General features: G+C 41.5%; 1 protein-coding gene across 1 annotated transcript in view; it reads left to right on the top strand.

The window, feature by feature from the left end:
* The first annotated feature begins 9,614 nt into the window (after positions 1–9,614).
* slc30a6 (solute carrier family 30 member 6) overlaps positions 9,615–11,091 on the top strand; it is an 86,923-nt gene continuing 85,446 nt past the window's right edge. Inside the window, exon 1 of the mRNA XM_055927906.1 lies at positions 9,615–9,837. Coding sequence (XP_055783881.1) covers positions 9,651–9,837 — 187 coding nt within the window. The 5' untranslated portion in view covers positions 9,615–9,650. The remainder of the gene's footprint in view (positions 9,838–11,091) is intronic.

Genomic DNA, 11,091 nt, shown 5'->3' with positions numbered 1-11,091 from the left:
CCTGGGGAGAAATAATGTAAACCGACTGTATGAGGTGCAGAGATACAGAGTGAAATACAGAGTAACAGTAGAACCAAACTGGACCATCACTGGCATGTTCATGGATCACTCAAAATTGTCTCCCACTGCTGACAAGTGCTTGGCAGTCAAGTTAGCCTTGATTCACTGTGAAAGCCCATTTGTGTGGGACTGTATTATGTAAAGACAGTAAAAGAGAGATACGTTGTCTGTATGAGGGAGCCAAAGGTTTAAGGATCTGATAATATTGCTCTTGTATTAGACAAGAGCTATTATCACCCAGCTAAATCACATAGCCTGCTGTTGAATAATCATTCAGCACTTTGCTTTGTGATGTGTGTATTATTTGTATTATTATTTTAAGTGTCTGTAGCTGCAGAATAATGCTTACACCCACACTATGTGTTTCCAGTTATACAACAAGTTAAGTTGCTGGTCACACGCCGTGAATATATCTTCCATTTTATTACTGCAGAATCCGAAGAATGTAGTAGGCATATGACTATTGTGGTGGTCAACCAAGAAAAAAGGGATGTGAGCAGATCTGGGTCCAGATTTACTGGGCTTTTGCACCTGTTCAACTTTTCTATGATATTATTTCTAGAATCAATAAAAAATTAAAAGTACAATTAAGGATGAAAGCCTGATATAAACACAGTTTCATGTTTGTTTGTTTTTCATTGTTATCTACTTGGTTGGTCACATATTTTGCTAACTATTTGTGCAAACTAAATACTATATAGTACTGTTTTTTTATGTTTGTGGAAACTATAGAGTCCATGAGCAATTTTTACAGCTATTTAACTATTGACTATGAAATGGTGTTGATAACAAGTGGGTTGGGCCAGGTTGTAAAAAACTGACAGACCAGTTAGGCAGCTTGTTGAGATATACACTGAGTATACAAAACATTCAGATGAGGTCCAATGTACTGCATAGTGCAGTGGCACATACTTAAAAGGACTTCCGTTTGTGCTTAACAATCTAATATACTGTTATGTTTTGTATATCCCCACGGTATGTAATACGGTTTACAGAGAAAGTACACAAACACCAAAAAAAGTATACTGTTTTTGTTTTAAGTAAGGTGATCACCTTCTCATGTCATACCACAGTGTAATTACTTAACACTAACTTTCCTTGTTATCTTATCAAATAGCATAGTAGCATCTGAACCTTTGTTGAAGTGTATTTCATTTACTGCCCATGTGGCTATGCCTTGTTTGACACTGTTTCCGCATATGAATGAGGGAGTTCGACTAAGCTGAACCGGTGTGCACCGGGCTATGGCTCATGACGTGAACGGGCGATTTGTTGTGGCCTGTTCCACCTGTGCCCAATGCAAGTCCCCAGCCGGCCCTGGTCCCACCTGTCCATAGACAGGGTTACTTCCATTCCAAGGGTTTACTACTATCCTGGTGGCCGTTGATCAGTTCTCCAAGGCAGCCCATTTCATTGGCTTACCCAAGTTGCCCTCAGCGAAGGAGACTGCTGATCTCATGATTACCCATGTCTTTCGACTATACAGACTTCCCCAGGACATCGTCTCGGATCGTGGGCCCCAGTTCATCGCACGGTATTGGAAAGCCTTCTGGTCCCTGTTGGGGGCGTTAATGAGTCTCTCCTCGGGATTCCACCCACCCCCCAAAACAGAGCGGGCCAACACGGAGCTGGAGAAGTTCCTCAGCTGTTTTGTCTCCACCCAGGCCAGCAACTGGAGCAAGTTCCTCGTCTGGGCAGAGTATGCTCAGAACACACTGCCCGTTCACTGGACTGTCGCCATTCGAGTGTCAGTTCCCCCCCCCCCCCCCCCCCCCCGTTTCCTGAACAAGAGGTCGAAGCGGGGGTGCTGGATCAGAGCACCTGGATCAGAGCGCGATCCTCCTTGCTCCGCTTCTCTGCCCGACACCTACACCAGGCAAACCAGCACCGAAGGCCTCTTGGGCTCCTCCGACCGGGTCAGCGGTTGTGGCTGTCCACCTGTGAGCTTCCCTTAAAGGTAGACTCGTGGAAGCTCGCTCCACCTGCATAGGGCCATTCAAGATCATGAGTTGCATCAATCCGGTCACCTATCGTCTCAAGCTTCCCAGGTCTTTGAGGGTCTGTCCATCCTTCCATGTCTCCCGTCTCAAGCTGGTAAGGACCAGTCCCTTCACTCCCCCCACACCTGCCCCTGTGCCCTCGACATTTTGCTGGTCACCCGGCCTACAGTATCCAGCATATGTTGAGGGCTTGTCGGTTCCGAGGTACCCTGCAGTACCTGGTGGACTGGGAGGGCTACGGCCCTGAGGAGCGGGCGTTGGTGCCTGCCCGGGACATCCTGGATCCGGGACTTGTTCAGAACTTCAACCAACTTTGTGGTGGTTGCCCTGGCGCCGCGGCCTAGAAGAGGGGGTACTGTCATGGTTCCACCTGTCACCAGAGGGCGGCAGAGACCGTACTAGAGACATTAACAACACTCTGGTGTGTCCAATTTACTCATTATGATTTCCATGTTAAAACAGGTGTGTTTTCTGTTGTCCTTTGCAGAGCTTGAATTGTTTACTGTGTACATGTGTTTCCTGAGTGAGTTTTTGAGACTTAGTGTTTGTTGTTTTTTCAAGTGTACTGTGTTCCTGCGGCTACCATTTCTTAGTAAAGTATTATGTTTATCCTTAACCACTGATTCCTCGTCTGGTCTCTTCTCTGCACCTAGGTCCAACCTTACCACGTCACACTTTCTGATGCCTATTAATCATTTGATAAAAATGTTTACTTTTCATCATTCACACTATGAAAATAGATACTTGATACAAATAGGCTATCCAATATCATAGCTTAGGCTACATGTTATTGCATAAACACACAGACAATAGGTCATACATTGGTTGCTGACATGGTAGAAAAGTCCCTAGTGGGCTAAGCCGATATGACGGCTTGGTAGACAAAGGAAAGGGGGTGGGGACAGCTCAAGAGCGGGAAACTCAGAGAGAATTCACTGTAATACAGTTGATAACTACACTCATGAAATGCTAGTACTTTTAACATGAACAGCATGAACATTCAAAAATAAATAGCAATTTACATATTTACGAGTGCATGCCTTTGTTGTCCCTCTCTGTGATCACTGGTCCGTCTGCTGAATAGTCAGTAAACAGAAAGCCCCTGGTTTGTCCACCAGAGATCAAAGTCTGTTGGAGTTGTAGGTTGTTATTATGGATACTTCAGAGTACCATTCTGAATTGTTCTTAGGTCGGGTGCGTTTACCAGACTAAACTATTTAAACAGCTGCAGCCTGAATACTTGTTCTTTAGTTTGTAGATTTCTTAGCCATTTCAACGTGGGAACTTCCGTTCCTGAGTCTTTGACTAATGTCAATTTTGTTGGAAGTGGCTTTTATACTAGAGTAGAAAAGGGGGCGGTCCATGACGGCAATGTAAATGTCTGTACTCACAGGGTGTCATCACTGACTAGTTAAAACTTGATATGAAAACCCATACTCTCATTTAGAAGGCTAACATCACATTTCATCTTCTCACAAATAGTTTCATATTTAATCAGATATTTTATACCATATTCAAATGCAAACCCCATAATTGAGAACAGTACACAACCGAAGACACAGGGTTGGTTGTGTACTGTTCTCAATTATGGTTTGCATCTGAATATGGTATAAAATATCTGATTAAATATGAAACTATTTGTAAGAAGATGAAATTTGATGTTAGCCTTCTAAATGAGAAGGTGTGTTTCTTGTCCTTCATGAGATCCTCAAATGAAACACACTCAACATGACTGCCCCTTAATTAAGTGTCCACGGACCACTCCCACATTCTCAAAAATATAAATGTTGTTTAATTCTTCAATTTTAGGGATTAGGAGTTTTCGCAAGAAGGAGCCATGATATACACCCAAAAGGGCCACCTCGTGACAACTATATAGCCTCAAAACCCATGTTGCCCAAAAAGTTATACTTTTGCATCATCTGTCAAAAAGAACATTCTTCCAAGAGTCTTGATGATCATCCAGGTGCTTCCAGGTTCTTTTTGGCAAACTCGAGTCAACATTTTGACAACATGGTGCCCATTATGCCTGGTGAAAACCAAACACTGCATTCCACAGTAAGAACATCATACCAACAGTCAAGCATTGTGGTGGTAGTGTGATGGTTTGGGGATATTTTGCTGCCTTAGGACCTGGACAACTTGCCTTAATAGAAGGAACCACGAATTCTGCTCTGTATCAAAATTCTACAGGAGAATGTCAGACCATCCGTCTGTGAGCTGAAGCTGAAGCGCAGCTGGGTTATGCAGCAAGACAATGATCCAAAACACACGATCAAGTCTACATGAAGATTACTAAAAAACAACAAATTTTAAGTTTTGGAACAGCCTAGTCAAAATCTAGACCTAATCCCAATTAAGATGTTGTGGCAGGACTTGAAACGAGCAGTTCATGCTTGAAACCCAACACATGCTTAGATAAAGCAGTTCTGCAATGCAAGTGTGGGCCAAAATTCCTCCACAGCAATGTGAGAGACTGATCAACAACTACAGGAAGCATTGGCTTCAGTCATTGCAGCTAAAGGTGGCACAACCAGTTATTGAGTGTAAGGGTAATTGGGTGTTAAAACTTTGTTCTATAAATAAAATAAGTATCCATTTTTGTTTGTTATTTGTTAACTCAGGTTCCCTTTATGTAATATTGGGTTTTGGTTGAAGATCTGATAACATTCAGTATTACAAATATGAGAGAAAATCAGAAAGGGGGAAAATACTTTTTCATGGCACTGTAGGTCTCTCCATGGGTGGGAGATGGACATTTAAGCTTATCGATGATCTCTTTATTTTGAGAATGGCTTACCAAGAAAAACTTCCAAAAGGACTAATTCAAAGTAAAAAGGAGTTGGAGCACTCAACAAAAAAAGGTTGAGATTAATTTCTTATTGCTCACTTTAATCGATTGTGCAGGATGTGAACAGGTGACTGAGGTTTCAACGTCAAGCTGGCGTCTTCGTCAGTGACCTGATCATTGCACATAGCTCCAATTGATAGCCTAAAACAAAGAGGCATTCTGAAAGTACTCCTTAGACACCGTGGATCCAAAGGGGCTGAATTATGATTTTCACTGTTCTCATTTCTATTATGTTGTTGCCTTGTTTTTTGGGGTCTCTGTGTCTCCGGATTCACAGACACCCAAATATCACCTGTATATTTTGACATTAACTATTGATTAACGAGACACACTATTTCGCTTATTTTGTGTGCTATAATTTGACATTTACCTTGAAACATTATCATTATAAAATATTTTACATTGTTGTGTCTCAATGGCCACTAGGCTACAAATAGGATCAATGTGCAATGGTCAGGTCACTCTGAGGAAGACATCAGCTTGACCTCAAAACAGCAGTCACTTGTTGGCATCCTGTACAATGGATTAAAGTGAGCAATTAATAATCAATCTCTGACATATGCAGAGCTGTGGGATATCACCTCAAGCATGCCCCTGGTAGAGCCGGGGGTGGTGTTTACCACACCTACAGCAGGCTTGAAAAGTGGGATTGATCTATTTGGCTTTGTTTGAAAAGTGGGATTGTGTAATGGTTTCTCTCCTCCTCTTCGTCTGAAGAGGAGGAGCATGGATCAGACCAAAATGCAGCGGGTTTTGAAGACATAATGAATATTTATTAACAGAACGACGAAACACAAAAACTCTTTAACAAACTACAAAACAAATAAACGACGTAGACTGACCTAAAACATGAGAACTTACAAATACACGAAGAACGCACGAACAGGAACAGACACGAACGACAACGAAACAGTCCCGTGTGGTGCGACATACACAGACACGGAAGACAATCACCCACAAACAAACAATGTGAACAGCCTACCTTTATATGGTTCTCAATCAGAGGAAACGTCAAACACCTGTCCCTGATTGAGAACCATATAAGGCTAATTACCAATGAACCTAAACATAGAAACACATAACATAGACACCCAGCTCACGTCCTGACCAACTAAACAAAGTAAAACAGATTGATCTGTTTTGTCTTTGTTTCTTTCAGTTTTCAGTAGTTAAATCCTTTGACTCATTGGGGATTTCATAGTTTTTAATTTTCAACAAAAATGCACTGGATTGGTTGAAAAGTGATACTAAACTTAAACTGAGGTTGTGTCTCAAAATTCATACTACCGTGCTCCGAGCATACCAATTGGAGCATGGAGGGTCGGACTACGAGTCCAAATAAAAAGTATGCAAAACGGAGTATGGAAGGCAGTTCTCGAATGCGTACTCCGTTTGTGCATATTTTTATGCATGCATCGATGCAAGCTTCAACTGAAAGTATGCAAAGGAATTTGAGCTGAAGCAAGAGAAAATGCACTCAGACTTCGGAATGAAATGTTGCTTATTCACATCTCATTAATAACCACAAATAATTGTTAGCTAGCTACCCACAAAAAATGTACATCTACCTTGTATAAAATTAGTTTTAGGTCATTTTTGTCTGTTTAACTAGTTGGCTAGCTAGATTATTATGATTCACATATCTAGCTGATAATTAAAAAGTAAAAGTTTGCCTTCTGTATATCTTGTTTCTTCTATTGTTGCCATTGTTCCAACATCAGTCGCCGTTCCAATTCCTCCCAGAGGTGTTTGGGGAGTTTTTTGTCAAGACACGTAGCTAGCTAGCTAAACAATGAACCATAATCACAACTCATGACGTTACTACCCTGCATGATTCTGCAGGTAGCTAACCATCCAGGTCCAATGTTAGCTAGCTAACATTAGTCTATAACAAGCAAAGCAAATGGCTCTGAGATACGAATAATAAGATAATACACATAATGTTAGCTAACGAGCCAGTCAGCTAATGTTAGCTAGCTTGAAAATACTTAATGTCAAAATTAGAAACGTGTAATATCTGAAAATGTAGCTAGTTAGACTATCTTACCCGTGGTCTGAAATCGGAGTAGATAGCCAGAGTGAATTTACCAGCTAGGATATCGTCTCCGACCCTGACCCCCAATTCACGTGACTGGTATGGAAAGCCTTCATGGAGAAGCTGGGGGTCATGGTCAGCCTCACTTCCGATTACTGGCCTTCCTCCACCGGCCTCCCTCCATTGCGCCCTTCCTCCACCGGGCTGACTCCCTTCCAGTGTGTTCTGGGCTACCAGACAGTCCTGGACTCATGGACTCCAAGCCAGACCGAAGCTCCTGTGGTGAACGAGTGGTTCAGGCGCACAGAAGAGGTGTAGAACAATGCTCATGTGAGGCTCCAGCGCGCCATCCGCTGTCAGAAGGAGCAGGCGGATTGCCAGTGAAGAGACGACTCCGGGATGCTGGCCTTCTAGGCAGAGTTCCTCTGTCCATTGTCTATGTTCTTTTTGTTCTTTTGCCCATCTTAATCTTTTTTTTATTAGCCAGTCTGAAATATGGCTTTGCAACTCTGCCTAGAAGGCCAGCATACCGGAGTTGCCTCTTCACTGTTGATGTTGAGACTGATTTTTTGCAGGTACTATTTTATAAAGCTGCCAGTTGAGGACTTGTGAGGCGTCTGTTTTTCAAACTAGACACTCTAATGTACATGTTCTCTTGCTCAGTTGTGCACCGGGGCCTCCCACTCCTCTTTCTATTCTGGTTAGAGACAGTTTGCACTGTTCTGTGAAGGGAGTAGTACACAGCGTTGCACGAGATCTTCAGTTTCTTGGCATGGAATAGCCATAATTTCTCAGAACAAGAACAGTTTGTGGGCACTGCTTGTCGCCGTTATAGTGCAATTAATGTATTGTTTAGTGTTGTTTAGTGTCTTTGCTGGCATGCATCTAAAAATAATTTGGGGAGTTTGCCCCACCAAGATTTACATGCTAAAAACGCCACTGGGCATATGGCCAATATACCACGGCTAAGGACTGTTCTTATGCACGACGCAATACCCAGAGGTGCCTTATTGCTATTATAAACTGGTTACCAACATAATTAGAGCAGTGAAAATAAATGTTTTGTCATACCCGTGGGATACGGTCTGATATACATCGCCTGCCAGCCAAAGACCATTTTTTAAATACTGTTTACATGTGTACGCAAGTACGTTGAAATTATGTTTTCAATTCGTTGAAATAACCTGATACGTCTTTTCAACGAAAACCGAATGTAGACTGTAAGAAATACCATTGTAATAACACGAGCATATTGCTATTACATTGTTATAACTAACTTCTTTCTTAAACAAGGTTCTCTCACATACTCACAAGCAGAAACTGAGACACACACACACCAGAGACAGATGGCTGACACAGAACATTCATAAACACTGATAAGGCAGGGAAGGCCTTGAGCAAGAGTGCTTGGTACGGCTTCCCACGAGATAATGAGACACACACATAACCAAGGACTGAGGGCTGACGTAAATCTTTCATAAAACACAGATAAGACAGGAACATCAACGCACACACAAAAACTCCTCTTCAGTCTGAACATTTTTGAAGACAAAGAACTCTACTCAGAGCCAATGGGACAGTGATACTAGCCTGAAGGAGACCTCGCCCAACTCATCAGAACCAACCAGAGGACCAGAACTTCCAGACTCAACCTACTTTCTGTGCTGGATAAAATGACTATGTATTTCTGTTATCTGGGCTCTGTCTGCAGGTTCCTTACGAGCCGAATGAACGAGACCATGCATGTTTGTATCAGATATCTTTACCTCTGAATAAAACTGCTTTTTATTATACGAATATCCACCCTGTCCAGAGTCTCTACTTCGTCTCAGTTCTCCAGTAAACTTGTGTCATCAACAAGACGGACATCTTTGTAGTCGTCTTTTCAATGACATGAAAGATACTGTCTTTTCAACTTTCAACCAACACCGACTGTAGATTGGACGTTGGGCATAGTAGTCTTTTCAACGACATTTTGCTAGGTAATTGTCTGTGTCGTGTACAGTTCATGGATCATAAAAAGGCCTAACAATTTTCAAACGGCAACTTTAATCACGATTTTCTCAACAAAAAAATACAGACTGGTAAAAAACAGCTACATTTCCAACATTGATCGCAACTATGTTGGAAATGTGTATGTATATTTTTCTTATCAACCACCAACATAACTACACTTTTCTTTCAAACAGAAAGTGGGCTTTCAATTTATCATTCAGAGATCTGTGATTTAATTACATTTGCGTATTTTTTTGCCACAAAAAGTGTCTGTGTCGTGTACAGTTCATGGATCATAAAAAGGCCTAACAATTTTCAAACGGCAACTTTAATCACGATTTTCTCAACAAAAAAATACAGACTGGTAAAAAACAGCTACATTTCCAACATTGATCGCAACTATGTTGGAAATGTGTATGTATATTTTTATTATCAACCACCAACATAACTACACTTTTCTTTCAAACAGAAAGTGGGCTTTCAATTTATCATTCAGAGATCTGTGATTTAATTAAATTTGCGTATTTTTTTGCCACAAAAAGTGTATTTTCTCGACTTCCGTTGTATTACGCGCTGAAATCACTGACTTCTAAGCATTGTAAACCATCTTATTTTGGCATAGCGAAGAGCTAACGTTACATCACGATTATATTATTTACAGATCTGTGCATTTGCGCAGGCGATTCATTTTGTGGCTGAAGAGTAAAAAATGGCGATGGACGGTGGCATGTCCACGTCTCCATCAGACCTATCGTATCACAATGTTGGGGACTTTTACCCCAGAAAATTCGGTTCCAAGCCGGACGTGGTGCCGTCCGGGGTGACCGAGAGGAAAGTTGGTCCCCTTGATAAACCTGACATGGTGGCGGTGGACGTTGTCAACATCAACGACTCAGGTAGCTGCTAACGTTACCCGTAGTTAGCTAGTTTTGCTAGCTAGCCAGTGCAATGCAATTTATTTGGGGTACCTAGCTAGCTGCCTAGCCACGTTTAGCTAGCCCCATATACAGCTGTGAAGCCTCTTTCCACAACTGTTTGTGTCGCTAGTAGCGAACTAGCTATATCTTCACTTTAGCTAGTGTATTGTTATTCATTGCCAAGACAATACTTGCTTTAGAGTTTACCTGAATTCCGGGACAAAGCTAACTAACATTAGCAATGCTCTATCATCTAACGAAAGCTATGTAACGTTGTCCTTTGTATATTATTTATATATACACTTGTGTTCCCCCTGTGTACTTTTTGTATTGATTTGTTGTTAATAAGTACAATAATAAAATAAAAATAAAATATATATATATCTCAAATGTAAAAAGTTGTAGCTAGGCCTGGAAACCAAAGCAAAGATGGTGGATAAATTAAGATGTCCCACTCAGGCCGTTTACCATAAAAAAAAGAAAGTTCTGGTCTGCTTAACCGGTTTGCTCTCACATAGGCACAATTTGCCTCTGACCGAAGCAGATATACAGTTGAAGTCGGAAGTTACATACGCTTACATACGAGTCATTAAAACTAGTTTTGCAACCACTCCACACATTTCTTGTTAACAAAGTATAGTTTTGGCAAGTCGGTTAGGACATCTACTTTGTGCCTGACACAAGTAATTTTTCCAACAATTGTTTGTAGACAGATTATTTCACTTATAGTTCACTATATCACAATTTCAGTGGGTCAGAAGTTTACATACATTAAGTTGACTGTGCCTTTAAACAGTTTGGAAAATTCCAGAAAATTATGTCATGGCTTTAGAAGCTTCTGATAGGCTAAATTGACATCATTTAAGTCAATTGGAGGTGTACATGTGGATGTATTTCAAGGCCTACCTTCAAACTCAGTGCCTCTTTGCTTGACATCATGGGAAAATCAAAAGAAATCAGCCAAGACCTCAGAAAACAAAAATGTAGACCTCCACAAGTCTGGTTCATCCTTGGGAGCAATTTCCAAACGCCTCAAAGGTACCACGTTTATCTGTACAAACAATAGTACGCAAGTATAAACACCATGGGACCATGCAGCCTTCATACAGCTCAGGAAGGAGATGTATTCTGTCTCCTAGAGAAGAACACCGTCCCAACCGTGAAGCACGAAATGGCAGCATCATGTTGTGGGGGTCCTTTGCTGAAGGAGGGACTGGTGCACTTCTCAAAATA

The sequence above is a fragment of the Salvelinus fontinalis genome, chromosome 1, assembly GCF_029448725.1.
Source record: "Salvelinus fontinalis isolate EN_2023a chromosome 1, ASM2944872v1, whole genome shotgun sequence".
Classification (NCBI taxonomy): domain Eukaryota; kingdom Metazoa; phylum Chordata; class Actinopteri; order Salmoniformes; family Salmonidae; genus Salvelinus; species Salvelinus fontinalis.
This window is presented reverse-complemented; position numbering and strand designations above follow the sequence as displayed.